We start from the raw sequence: 15,001 nt of genomic DNA, 5'->3' as shown, positions 1-15,001 counted from the left end.
AAAACCGGTGGACACACACATGGTGAGGATGAGAGTTCCACGTCACGCCAATTGTTTGTCTCCCTAAATCAAATGGGAGGTGATTTTCTGAGCACCAAGGGGGAGAATAGAAAATGACAAAATAAACGAGTGCACTTTTCTCTCTCTTCTCTTTCTTTCATCTGCCCTTCCGCCAAAGAAGAATGATGCGCCACGGTCTTTTTGTTGTGCCGGCTGACACAACCACTCACACACACATATACTCCCTCTCAGACATCCTCTGCAGCACTCTGTTTGGACCACACTGTGGCTGCCTCTGTGCGATCTGATGAATGACACCCCCATTTCAATTACTGCCCCTCCTCTGTGCTTCTGGCTGTCTTTGAGGCTGCCTCTCACATGTTCCTCATCTTCAAACCAGCCTCTTGAACCAAATCTAGTGAAGTGTCCATGCTTGTGACAGGCAGGCAATGTCGCTGCACTAAAACCTCAGTAAAATGCCAAAGACTGAGCTCTACTTTTTAGTCTTACAAGAGAGAACGTATGGACGAGGTCAGATGAGGACTGCAAAGAGAAACGTGAGTTCTAGGTCTTCACTAATCACTTAATATAACTGATATCAATATCAGACTTGTGTAATTGAATATTTGAGCGGCTGTCTTTGGGATCATCTTTGACACAAATTCGAAAATCATCTCATTTTGAAAGGGCTATGCATGCTTTTAGAGCATCTGGTCTGGACTACTGTAGTACCATGTATACTGAATGACTGAGATCATTTTTATGATCTTGTGACTCACCATGCAATAGAGATTCTAGCATAGAGTGGCACCAGTTCCAATGACAGCCTGAAATTGTGGTAGACATGCTGTGTCCATACACTCCCTCAGATTATTAAGATCTGCTTCATAAGAGGTCCATCCAGCAGTTGAAGCCTATTTAGGAACTTTTAGGAATCCTTTTATTTTTTTATTTATCTTTTCTCTTAAGCACTGTGGTTCTAAATCTCCTATACAAATAAAATGTACTTACTTTTGTTGAATTTTTTTAATAAGTCTTTGTATGTCTTTTTTGTAATCTTTTGATGTAATCATTTTAAAACTTAATACAAAGTGAGCTGTTAAAGGGTTGTACTCTAAGTATAAGTGTATTAGACACACTCCAGTTCAACAAAAATTCTGTACGCTGTAAAGGGATGGTTTTCAGCATGAATTTCCCTAGTGGTAAGAACACAACTGAATTATCTTGCTTTGAGTTTCCAACTTTGGAGATTTGCTTCAAAATAAACTGATGTTATTTACTTTACATTTTTTATTTTAGGGCTACAGTATCTGCTGAAGCTCTTTGGGATATCTAAAAGCATTATGCAATTTGCGAATACACAAGGATTTATTTAAGATGTGAGCAATGATTGTGTTCTGGATATAGATGATACGATCTGTGTAGTTTTGTGTATTATTTATCGTCTGCATGTCAGTGATGGGAATAACGGCGTTACAAGTAACAGTGTTACTAACGGCGTTACTTTTTCAGTAACGAGTAATCTAACTAATTGCTATTTCTATCGTTACAACACTGTTACCGTTACTAATGACAATTGCCTGGTCATTAAATGTACACAATTGACAAAATAGTAGAAATGTTTAAAGACTGTTAGTCTGGTTTAACTAGTAAAGCAGCAATTAAGATAAGATAATCTTTTTATGGAAAACAAATAACTAGTATAACTATTTTACTGAAATCAATCTGGGTGAGTCTGCAGACTTTCAGTGACTTTGTGGTTACAGTTTTAAGACATTTACTCACACTTGTGACAAAAAAAACACGAAATTCAAAATTTTTTGGATGCAAACTTTTAGCGTAGCATGTCAATTTCATCCTAACGAAAATCAAGTCAACATCGAGCATTGATGAGCTTATCCTGATCTTTCTAAACAAGAAAAGGAAGAAACTGAGATTTTGGGTTCATCCAAAGAAGGCAGCAGCGGGGAGAGTTTCATGGTTTGATCCAGGAGCTGAAGCTGTATCACGTCTGCTTTCGTGCATATTTCAGGATGTCAGTGAGGCAGTTTGAGCTTTTATTGGCAGAGCTGGGACATCATCTGAGGAGGCAGAGAAATCATTTCAGATTGACCCGAAGCAGCATCTAGCTACGGGTCTGAGGTAAATAGTATTATTATTTTCATATCATTGTGTATTTAATACCTGTGCAGCTTCTCAGCTATGAGCTCATCTGTTGCCAACAGACATCTAAATGGTCAGCTCTATTTATTCCCGTAAAAATCTGAAAAGCTTGGTTTTGGGGAGTCCAAAGAATATTTTTTACGCACATAACTTTTGCATTGATATCTGGGCAAAAACTTCCTCTTCTGTCCACTGGTCATTGATAATGAATGCAGATATTATAAAATGATGCTGTTGTCAGACAGTAGCCAGTGCTTCTGACACTGGATTTTGGAAAATACAATGGTTTTACTCACCCTAAGAACAGTTTATATGCTTATATGGATGCAATGAATGTCTGCTTAACCATGACTGGTCAGTAGTAACTGGAAGCTGTACTAAACTCTTATCTCATGTTTGCACAATTGTTTGCAAACACCATCTTACAGAGATTACATAGAAATTAGCATGCTGTCATTTGTATACTCAAATTTTAGCCCTTTTAGTATTAGCGCAAATTGCTATTCTTTATTAACCGATAAGTGAAACTACTGCTAAAAATCAAGAATTACGAAATGAATACGAGACTTTCTAAAGATGTAAAAGCACAGGTGGCAGGTGCACAGAGGAAGTAATTAATGATGGATATTGTAGGCAGCAACCCTTATTCCTGACATTCTTGATAAAAAAATAAAAATAATCATATATTTGTAACCCAGCATGCACCGCTTTTGTTTATCTAACAGAAGTAGAGGTAATACCATTAGCTGTGAAAGGAATGGCTTTCGTGTAGAATCAGCTGTTATCTTCAACTGACAAAAGAGGTTACTTCCATATAAGGTGAGGAAGACGCAAAGCCTGTTGTGCTTACCGGGAATTTTGACAGGACAACAAACCTTGTGAATGGTGAAATTTTATTCTAGTCGCTCTACAGAGAGAGAGAGAGAGAGAGAGAAAGAAAGAAAGAGAGAGATAAACAGTGCCACTGTACAGAAGAGCTCTTGTGAAATTCACACAAAAAATATTGTTTTTACTCTTTATCATTTATAATTCTCCATGATGATGTATTTCAGTATGAATTTACAAGCGATGTATACAGGTGTCATTTCTAAATATATTCAAAATAGTTCCCTAAAAGTCTTTGAGGAAGTATGTTTTTTTTCTTTAAAAAAAAATGAAAGAAAAGAAAGAAAAGCTATATTCTTACAGCAAACCATAAAGAAAGAGGTCTTGTATCTTTGGAGGGATAGCAGACTCAAAGTTGAGGGTTGCTTTTTTTTCCTTCTTCTTCTATCTTCATTACAGTTGAAGTCCTGACTACACATGAAGGAGAGGGAAGAGAGAAGCAGAGCTGGTGATACAGTAATTCTCACCTGCCATTGGAGGAAGAGCACAGATGTCCCACCAAAATAAGCCAAGCCCTGACCGGTGACCAACCACTCTACTAGCCAAAAACATGGCCTGATAATGACCAGCCAGCCATTGAGAAAGTTGCACTGGAGTCAGGTCTTTAACCTCTCCCCCAAAACAGCAGCAGCATCTTCATTGTGTTAAACACAGATAATTTTTTTTTCCTCTCAAATATGTATATACTCATCACACCTGGTTACAACGCATTAGTGATCATAACATCATAACAAAAATATCAAACGAAGAAAAGAAACAAAACATTAAAGTTGTTACATCTGGGGTTGCATGCCATCACCTCATTAGTTATCATTAAATGTAATTAAAATACATTTTTGCCATTAAAAAATAGCAGGGTTGTCATCACAAGGGTGTGTCTGAGAGAGTGTGTGTGTGTGTGTGTGTGTGTGTGCGTGTTTCTTTGTGTATGTTTGAACAGAAAACATCATCAGTTTACATGACAGTTCTGTAAAAGTAGAACAAACGAACAAATTGCGATGAGTTCATAAAACGCAAGGGTGCCATTTGATATTTTTCCTTTTTTTTTACATGTGCATATTGTTCACTTGTCAGCTCACACAAGCAGCATGTGGAGATAAATATGATAGTAATAAATATGTAGATAAGATGCAAAAAAAAAAAAAGAGAGAGAGAAAAGGACAAATCTTGCTCTTCAGTCAACACTGGGTAAGCTGATTGGGAAGCTAGGGGGAGATTCACTGCGGTATTCCAAGAGTACAAAAAGGGCGATATGACAGTGGTTAAAAATGGAGCTTCAATCGAAACACAGTGGCTAATGCAGTCAACTGCCATTCAAAGTCATGGAGAGGAGGAACTATAAGGGTAGCGTTTCAGATTTTGGATGTTTAAGAATCATCCTTCGTTCTGTGAAGGGTGCTCAGCTTAGTGTGAAGTGGAGCTGCATACAGCACATCCCACACACTGGGAAAACAATCTAAGCCCCCCTCTCACCCCACCCCTACCGCTGTCCCTTCACTCCCTCCTTCGTTTCCTCTTCTATCTTTGCTTGGGTTGCATGAGCTCAGGCAGAGAGCTGAACTGGAAGACCTTGGACTGGTAAACATCAAAAAGAGAAAAGTTTGATTCTGCCTTATGGCCGCTTTTTCTTCGTCTTTTTTTTTTCCCACTTCTTTTTTTTCCTACAAAAAAACAAAACAAAAAAAAATTCTGCGGCACATCCTACAGCTCTTGCTACTGTTATTAACGCCCCCCTAAAACATACAGAATCATCCTGAGGTATATTATTTGAAGCAATTTTGGCTTTTGTAAATCTAATCAATCAAGCAAATCAGTCAGTTAAGATCGTTACATGACATTTTTCTTTAGACAGTACATTTTATAAAGCATGATGCTACCAAGGAAAAAAAAATCTATGCGTGTGCAAGTCTTTTTCAGTTTAGTGTTGTCAAAGAAAAAAAAGGAATGAACGAAAAAAAAAATACACAATCAGATTAAGAACCAAATGCTCTGGTTAAAAACTTCAAGCTTACCTAAGTTCTGCCATGCGCGCACACACGACTTATTCCATGCCAATGGATGGATACGTAATTGATGACCACATAACACCCATCCCATCCCGCATCCCTCCCAAACAACGCTTCGAAGGTAAACAAGGGATCCATCCCAAGCAGTCTTCACATCCTCAAAAGCCCTGGTTTGTTGTAGATCAACAGTTCCACACAAAGTTAAATCATCTAAAATTCTGAACGTAATCCCAAGCTAAACTGCAGAGTCTGGACGAACCAACCAAAGTTCAATTTTTAGTACAGAAAATGATTCAGATTAGCTCTATAGACATCAAACACTCCAGCGATGTCATATTGATGGAGAAAGGGAAGAAGGAAAGATGAAAGAAGGAAGGAATCATTGGTGTTTTTCATAGCTAATACCCTGTTTCTCAGTGGCGTGGATAATAAAATAATAATTAATAAAAAAAACTCACACATTATTGCCCACCAAAAACAAGATGATGGTGGTGGAAACAGCTGCGCTTAACCTTTTTTATTTTGTTTATCTCATCTTTGCTCTCTTCCCTTCCACCTTTACCTCAATCATGACAGATTTAAGAGGGTAGAGGATCACCACGTGATGGTGCACACAGCCATCCACCGCATCCGGCAAGACGCAGCTACTTTTAGAAAAATGTAAAATATGTCTTAGAGTGTATATGTGTATTTTCTCTTCTCCGACACAAAATGAAATCAACACATGCAAAATAATCTGCTACTCATGAAGGTATTTTTCAGTAAGCTTTGTTGTTTTTTCTTTTAGGTTTTTTTTTTCAAAAGCAAATGTGGGAGGTTTAAACTAATGGCTATTGTGCTACCAAATAAGCAAACACTAAAATCCTACATAGGGGGATCCGGATGCCAGAATCCCTAAGAAATCTTATAGTTCAAGAGAATAAAAGCAATACTTCGCAATTATTGTTTGTTTTTTTGTGCAGAGCCACAAATGAAATGCCCATCAAGTGCCTTAGGTTTCCCTGCTCGTCTGTCCTTTTCTATCAGTCATTTTGTCAGCATGCCTTTTATCTGTCAGTCTGTAAACAATATTCATTAAAAGCACCTGCATCGCTCTCAGCTTCTCATCACTGTCGCGTCCCTCAGCGTGGGCTGAACATACAAAGTTGTATTCTGAACAAGAACACGCTATCAAACAGCCACAAACTATTTGATGCTCTACTATGTGCCAGTTAGCCAATCACTTCCTTCCTCACTCTCTCTCTCCTCTTCCACTGCCAGGTGTCTTAGTGCCCATATTTGTCAGCATAACAAGCAGCAGACCGTTGGACTAGCTCTCTGTGACGCCCCTGCCCTCCTGGGATGCCTCCATGTCTGGCCTGCCCATCTGGTCTTTCTGTCAAGCCTTTTCTCTTCAGCTGGTGAGCTCTAAGGTTGACAGTGAAGGTGGAAAGGAACACGGTGAGAAGGAAGGTGGACAGTGGCTAAAGAGCTTCCTCTCGCTTCCTTTAATTCCACTGTCATATAATTCCTCTCATCCTCCTCACCACCTCCTCACACATTTGAATGCCAAATCAACTGATTCCTTTCTGAAAGCTATTGCAGGGAGCCCTGTGTTACTCTAACGTATACGGTACCATATTGGTTCCACTTATGGGGCTATGTCGTTTTCTACTCCTAAAAACCTAGGGATTAATGATTACCCTCCTCTTTACACAAGGATACCTTATGGCAGAGTGCTGGCCCTATAGCTGTCTCACTGGTACATGGGAGAGAATGGATAGAAATGGTGATATCAAGAGAGTAGTAGTAATACCGTCATACCCAAGTGGGCACAAGTTCGTTTGGATTACAATGTTGAAGAGAAGAAATCGTAGTGTGGCTATGGCATCCCTTATTGGATAACATAGTTGATAAATTATAATACAAACCCAGAGAGGAGTAAGAAGGAGAGAACACATTATTTCTTATATCAACTAAACATCTGACTCCAGACTGGGAATTTTTTTATACACCCGTCTATTGCTGAACTGGGCTGAGTTTAGGACGCCACGTGGGGCTGGGTATGCACTAGTCTTATTGGCTGAGTAAGGCATCGCATGCTCTTTATTGTACATGTCATTAGCTATCCGCCCGTCCCGTGAGCAAAATGAAGTGGTGGATTTAACAGAAGAGCGGAGATTGTTCGCATCGTTGCGTGTATTGATGGGAGCCACTGAAAGCTGTTGGTAAATATCAGAGGAGCTACGCCCATGGACCAGTCTGCTGCTGGTGTCATCCCTCAGCGAATGACTGAGAAAAGGGTTTTCCGAGCCATGGGCCGGGTACAGGGACTTGCTCCTCTTGCTCTCCTCTAGGTTGTGGTTAAACAGCATGGACTTGGACCCAGTGCCAAAGAGTCTGCCAGAGTAGGGACGCATACCAAAGAGGTTCGCATAGTGCGAGTCAGACGTGGAGTCCAAGAAGCGATCCTTCTCCTTGAGGCTGACACTGCGTGCCGGTCGGCCCAGATCTACATCTTTGGGCTTTTCAAGCATGATGTTGTCAAAGGAGTGCTGACGACTCAGCCTCAAGCGATTTCTTTTTTGGACATGCGGCCCATCTGTCTGTGGCCAGTACAGACCAAACATTTCATCCGGTTGCTGCTGCTGTTGGTGATGCATGGTAGGGCTGACCAAAGGGTCTGCAAGGAGCTGGTCCTCACTAATGTCATACAGGTTGGCCGTGTGAAGGCACGCTTCACACCGATTATAAGGTGAACGTGTGCCCGAAGCTGAGGCAGAACCAGTAGAGGAGTACGGCCCTGCAGGTGGGTAGCTAGCAGTCACTTTGGATAAGCAGGAACGGCAGTGTGTCTGTTTGTAGCGATCAATGGATTCATGCGGGGACAGGTTTTTCTCTTTTAGGTTGTAGTGTTTTGAGTAGGCTGGATCTGGTAGAAGATCTGAGTCTGTATGATGCAAAGGCGAGGAGTTCAGATGAATTATGGGCTGCTCACACTTCCTATAGTTGTCACTGTGGTCGGAGTAGATTTCGGGGTATTCCAAATCGTCCGCAGCAAGACCGCGGCTCTCACGGTAGTGAATGGGGTCTGAGTGGAGGCTCAGCTCCCGGTCTGAGTCGATAGTGTAGATTTTCTCTCCTCCTCCTCCTCTCCCAGTTTGGTTGGTTCCGCCGCTGACCTGCTTAGTCTTTAAGTAGGACAGCTCCACCTCACTGCAATCCCTTGGGTATTTTGGCGTCACCGATCTTTTTTTTAAGTTGTCCTTGGGCTTCAGGTGCTTGTTGTTTTCTGGGTCCTTGTAGGAGGCTGCTCTACTAGAACAGTCTGAGATGTCAGAATGGGCTGCATCTTCAGGGAGGTACCGCTGAGTCTTCATTGACATTCGTGGGTCTGGCATCAGCATGTCAGGCATCGGCGAGGGCCCGGGTGGTACTGAGCGAACCGTGTCCACCGACTTCTTCCACAGCGTGCGTTGCGGTTTTGCGTTAGTCTGGACTGCGTCAGCACTTACTGCTACCTCCACTGTGTTGGGATTGGCATCATTCAGGGTCAAAGGATGCTGACCTCCCTGGAAGATATAGTTGTTAAGATGATCTTTGTGGCGGTTAGCGAGATAGGACTGCAGGTCGCCAGCATCCCCGTAGATCATATCTTTGGGGGCATAGCTTCGGTTGTCAGCGTAGATGAAGTTCCCCTTCTCTGCCATCATGTCCATGATCATAGGACCAGCCGAGTGCATGAACTCTCGTTTGGGCGAGTTCATGCGGGAGCCACCCAGGTTAGACATGTTGGTCATCTGTTTGGCCGACTTAATGAGTTTCAACATTTTGTCCTGGGGGCTAAAGTCCAGGTCTGTCTTTTTCTTCATGTCAATGTGAACTCCATGGATGCAACTCCAGATTCCCTGCATTTACATACATGGATGAAGACGAAGGAAGGGAGAGGTGAAAAAGGAAGGAGAAATGAAAAGGGCGGGAGAGATTCAATGGAATGAGATGCACAGAATTCAATGCAAAATTAGTCACCCACTGTAACCATGTAATTGTAATGCAAGTACAGTTTGAAAGCATATTCAGTTTATCTTTCTTTCATTATAAAACACATTTGGGGTTTTCTCTAAACAAAATAAAAAATTAGAAATATTACATTAAAAATTCTCTAATAGCATCCGTCAACAATAAGGGGACACACACATTCACAAATTCTTTAACTCTCAGCAGTCCAAATCAGTAAGATGCTGAAAATTCATTAATGAGGTTAGATTTCTAATATCTCCAAAATCTCTCTTAGAAGTATTCACAATGTGACATAAGCCTCATGTAAGCAAAGCAGTAAGCAAAGCAGTAAACAACAAAAACTACCATCCGTTTGACTTTTGAACCTTAAGACAAACTATTGAATGAGCAAGTATTGAGTAAACAACAGCTGACAGTTAAATGTCTAAAACAGCCAAAGAGCTGTTTATAAAAGAACAAAAAATCCTTTCACCACTGTGACAACTTACTAGTTCACAAATTAATTCCCAGAAAACATTTATTATGTCCCGAAATCAAACAACCTTTTGGTTCAATACACACTTTGCAAAGCTTATCGTGATAAAACGGGCAATTAAGGTTGTATTTTGTTTTAAATTATTATTGAGAATGGCTTTGAAGTAACTAGTGCACGAACATCACTTTTAACTTTCACATACACAGCTTTAAAATGAGAGCAAAGAAACTTGCTGCTTTTAGAGACACACGTCTCCATTGTATGTTCATATACACAATAAGGGACAATGCTGACCTTTTAGAAAAATGAGAGAAAATACATTGATTTGGCATGAGCTGCCATCATTTTACCCCCCAAAAAACATGTTGCAATTAGGATCTATCTTGTCGATATTCAGGTCCGCCTCGTGATCCCTCCCCCCCGGCGCTCCTGCCTCTCATCCTCCTTTGTATTGCTGTCCCGCCTTTCCCTTGTTTAACTCAGTTTCTTAGCTTATCAGCAGCTTTCTTTCCCTGCCCGTATGTGTGCATGTTTGCTCTTTTCTTTTATTCTGCTGACAGAAAATAGAACTACGAGAGAGCTGTCTAACCCCAATAATACATTATTAGCCCACGAGTCTAGCTGCAATCTTCACTGCAGCTCATCGCCTTGGACACATCCGCTGTTAACCCTCTAAGCTGCTACTTTTTCACCAAAAGCACCTCTTTCGTCTGTTTGTTTTTCAAGCAACTTAAACTAAAGATCACATGAAACAGCAAAAGCTGTTTTTAACCCTATGGTGCGCAGCTATAGAACAAACCACCATGCTAGTAGATGGCTGTAATGCAGAAGTATGTAAAGTGAGAGATGGACGACACAGTAACAGTAGTGATCATGAAGTTCATTCAAGTTGTGCTTCGGCTGAAAGTGGATGGCTGTTTTGCAATTAGGGTTAGTGAATCAGCAGCAGTAATATATCAGAGTCAAAATCATCGCTTCGGTAGAGGGACTTTTTGGGGGATAAAATGATTTAACCAAAAATTTACTTTCCAGCTGACTCCTGCAGTGGAAATGCAAAAAGCTCCTCAACGATTCATAGAGAATTTCATTTTTATGCAACCTAAATACTTACAAAAATGGGTGCTTACCCGACTGATGCTGAAAAGAAGACCTGGCTTGCCGGAGCAGACCCCAGTGAAGCAGTATCTAAGCCTCCAGTAGAAGAGATGCTCAGAGACAAAGGTAATGAGGGAAAGCCCCATGGCTGTGGCCAGCATGTAGAAGACCCCTGCCATGTTGTCAATATCCAGCTGGCTGGACATCACCTCATTCTTCTCATTGTGGCAAATTCCTGTGAGCCACTGGGCTTCTAGTTCCTCCATTTCACCTGAAAGGAAAACAACAAATCCTTTACCAAATAGCTCAAAAACATAATGGCATACAGGATTTCCATGTTTAGACAAGTCAGAAATTTACTGTTAACTTAAAAGCTGCTGCAAATTTATTTTAGGCCAATGGTGAGATCCTTGATACAGACAGAAACTGAGGATTGTACGGCGTGCAGTATTGCCATGCTCTGCAAACCTCTTTGCAACCCACTACTTCAACAACTGCACTTTCCTATTCTGTGTTGCACATAATCAATGTCATACTTGGTGTTCTGCGCTGGGACCTCACTGTAGCCCACACTCCTAATTTTCCTACAACAGAGTCACAGAGTACAGCCAAATATAAATTCTTGCAGTTAAAAATAATCATTTTCTTTTGACTAGTGGTCCTGAATGAACTCTAATTGAGTATAAAGAATGTAGATACTGCATTTCTACCCTAGAAAGGCAATCTATAAATTCAATGGCTGGTAGCACCTTTATATTCTGTCACTTGTCACTGGGCTTACCGTCTCCTCTATGTTGGCCAACAGGGCAAATATATGTTTCTTAAATGTGGATAAAAAAAGGTACAAAGGAATAAAGACCTTATCTTTCCTCATTTCTTACTCTATGTTCCTTTCCCTCTGTTCCCCCTCTTTTTCCGGCTTCCTCTGTGACATTTGGCGCGTGGCTAATCCAATCGGTGTCATTCAGGGCCGGATAACTAAGGCTGCTAGTGGGAAAGACAAATATCATGGTGGTGTTCAGCTAGATGTCTTTGGGGTGCAGACTCAATAAGACATCATTAGCCTGTTGGTACAATTGAAGAACATTTATCTCATGTCAGACTTGCAAATACATGACTAGACGTAGCCATGCTACCTTTTAAATGAAATTATGGCATGCCGAGAACTGGCTTCAAAAGCAAATTAAGGTGAATGACATTGTTATCAACAGGTGACTTTGTCTCCACTTTTTGTTTAATCTATTCAAGGGAAAGGCTGCTGCTCATGCTGTTGCTTTTTCTCCAGAGGGGAAACTATTGCTGAAATTCAGATTTTGTTCTCGTTTCAGTAGTCACACGGCTCAAGCTATAGTCTGGTGTTCAGTCGGTTGGAACACAGGAACACAAGTCCCTACAAGTCGGGTTTAAAAAACATGTAGCATGGAGCAGCTCAGACTTTATGTGTCAGTCCAGTTCAGCAGATTCCTTCAAATTTTTTATCTATGTTTTACAATAAGCCTACCTCATAAATCAAAATTAAACCATTCCCAAACGTGACTTGATGATATGAAATGCAATGAGAAATGCATATGTTCAGCACTGTGCTTTATGTAGAATGGGAAAAAAATGGTAAGAGCACAAGTGTGGAGAACTTGCCAAACAGGTGCTGCTAAGACAACAGGACGTTACAGTTTTCTAATTATATGTATTTTATGTGAACATTTGTTGTTGTTTTTAAAAACCACTACACAAAGTGTGGCACTGGTTTCCAGGCCACCTCCTTTTTTGTCTCTTTTCCTTCTTCACCTCCCTTCCCTCTCTACTTTTCTCCAGATTAATCTTCTCTTTGTCTCTTCCTTGCCCATGAAATGGCATATGCTTTCCGCCCACATTCTGTCTATCTGATCATGTAGCATCTGCCGAGACAACAAGTCACTGTCATCTATCAAGTACCTGCCCTTCTGTCACTTCCCATCTCTACCAGACACACTTGCTTTCCTTGTCTTGCTCTTGTCCCATGCCCTGTGCCTCATCCTCTTTTCTTTTTTTACCTCTCTCTGACCTCCGTGCACGCTGCCTCTTTTCTGACGCTGTCATCACTATTTCATTCATTTCTCCTTCCTCTTGTTACACAAACTTTCTTTTTAGGTCTTTGTCTCATGCCATTTCCTTGTAACCCTCTCACTTGCTCTGTTCACCTTTATCTTTATCTTTTTGGCATTTGTCTTTCTCTTTGTGTGTGTGTTTGTGGGTGGGTGGGGGTGCACGGCAACTAGTTTATACCAGAAGCTATTAACATGGTGCAAAGAAGTATGAAGAGATTGGACTGCAAAGAAGTATTAATTATCAGGAGAAGATAAGGCAAAACAAAAACACAGAGCCTGATTCCTATCAAAATTATCCAGCTATGGAAACATGATGGAGTGTGGCCTGCATGCTCAGAAGCCCTGATAAGATTCAGTTAGAGGGGATTATTGTGACACCAATGTTCATTTAATCAACTTCAGTGCACTTACTTTGAGTGGCTGTGAACGCTCGCATCAGCAAAACGCTTTCGATGTAAAATGTAAATGAATCTTGTCACTAAGAGCTCTGGCTGTCTCGCGTTCGCGCTGTTTTGCAGTAAGAAATTTGTTTAAGTAAAAACTTTTGAGGCAACTGTAATAAAGGAATCTGGTAATTCAGATAGAGTACATACACGCACACACATCTGGTGCTGCAGAGAGGAATACATTAGAATAACTTACACACTCTGCCCTCTGTTTAGAGCAGCCTTTGTCTCCAGAATAACATCAAAGGACTATTTATACTTCACTGCCTTCCCTTTGTGTTGTCAGGCACAGACAAGGCAGCAGAGATGTTTGCATGTGAGTGTGTGGCGGCTGAATTACAGGACTGGCAGTGTAACCTTTTGCCTTTGTGGGTAGTGTCATGCACTTTGAATTTGTATGAGAGTGCTGTGTATGTGTTTCTCACCATCGCCGATAATTGCTAGGATAGCCAGGTCCACCTGTCGTTTCCAGTAGGAACCTTTTTGTAGAGCAATCCCATACCCGGTGGTAGCAAAGATGTACCTGAAATACACATGCACACATACACAAATATAGTGTATAGCGTAACTCTAATTACGAATGTGTTCAATAACATACAGTGCTGTGCTACTCCTCATTTTGCTAGTAAAATGGGAAATGGGTGCAGCAATTATTGAAACAGGGCAAAAAAGAGTTTTTACAATTCTAATAATCTTCAAAGTCAACATTTGGTACGACCACCTTTATTCTTCAACACAGCCTGACCTCTCTTAGGCAACTTTCTTGCTATTTCTTTAAGTTGTCTTCAGGAATAGTTCTTCAGGCTTCTTGAAGGTCAAAGTTCCTCTTTGGATGTTGACTTTCTTTTCTTCTGTTCTCTGTCAGCATGATCCCACATTATGTTCCACTGTTTTCTCCTCCCCGTCTGCTTTACTGCATTGGTGGTGTCTTTGGGATCATTATCACGTTGCATAACATGGAAAGTGAGGTCATACTTTCCAACAAGATCAACAAAATTTTGCACTCCCCTCTAAAGACAATTATTTGTGTACATGTTTAATTGTGACACCACTCTATTAAGCTACAAAGAAAGTTTTCTAAATTAAGAGACAGAGGATAGAGTCAGCCACTACCGCTAATGTTTAGCTTAAGCTAATATGAGGCTTCAGTTTAGTAAGTAACATGCTTTTAATGAGTAATCATGATTACTCATTGAAGGATTACTCTACAAATAACTGAATTATAGCGATAGTTACCCGCTACCAATGGTCACCAGCTTACATCCCTCATCTCTACCGGCCATGTAGTTCAGCACTGCAGCGTCATAGATGAAGGCATCCAGCTTGCTGTGGGGCGAGAGAGAGAAAACAAAACAAAACAAAAACAAAAAAACAGGCAAAAAACAGACAAATAAAGGGAAATGGTAAGATGTTTAGCCTTTTTTTAAAGCGAGTCAGTGAGAAGTGAAGAGATGAAAAAGAAAACAGAAGATGGGCTTTTTTGTTTTTTTTAAAGAACGTGTTGCTTGCAGATCAATTTTAAAGTGTTAAATCATCTCCAATAGGACTGCAACCCAAGCATAACCAAACACACAGAGGACACAGTGGGGAGTGGTGGCGGTTCAATACACCACGCTTCACTGATGATAGGACCTTGGAGGCGCCTGGACGACCTAAACAAACTTTAGACAGACTCAAACATTTACACTGTCTTGCTTCTCACACTCGCACACACAAGGACTCATAAATAAGTGGGCTGCAAAGTGGAAAGTTGAAGCTCCCGCACTTCAACTGACATTTTCAATGTAACGGATGCCGTTAGTATCCACTGCTCTGTTACCATCTCATTGCCTGTAAATGCTCTCTCTC

General features: G+C 40.9%; 1 protein-coding gene across 1 annotated transcript in view; it reads right to left on the bottom strand.

Moving 5' to 3' along the window:
- Window positions 1-4,180: 4,180 nt before the first annotated feature.
- grin2aa (glutamate receptor, ionotropic, N-methyl D-aspartate 2A, a) overlaps window positions 4,181-15,001 on the bottom strand; it is a 171,751-nt gene continuing 160,930 nt past the window's right edge. The window contains exons 12-15 of the mRNA XM_005942459.3: window positions 14,390-14,479; window positions 13,579-13,676; window positions 10,656-10,894; window positions 4,181-8,941 (exon numbers count right to left, since the gene is read on the bottom strand). Coding sequence (XP_005942521.1) covers window positions 7,010-8,941; window positions 10,656-10,894; window positions 13,579-13,676; window positions 14,390-14,479 — 2,359 coding nt within the window. The 3' untranslated portion in view covers window positions 4,181-7,009. The remainder of the gene's footprint in view (window positions 8,942-10,655; window positions 10,895-13,578; window positions 13,677-14,389; window positions 14,480-15,001) is intronic.

Source organism: Haplochromis burtoni, unplaced genomic scaffold (assembly GCF_018398535.1).
Source record: "Haplochromis burtoni strain Fernald_Lab_line unplaced genomic scaffold, NCSU_Asbu1 Contig_334, whole genome shotgun sequence".
NCBI classification, from domain to species: Eukaryota; Metazoa; Chordata; class Actinopteri; order Cichliformes; family Cichlidae; genus Haplochromis; species Haplochromis burtoni.
The sequence above is the reverse complement of the archived record's forward strand: the minus strand, read 5'-3'. Positions and strand labels throughout refer to the sequence as shown.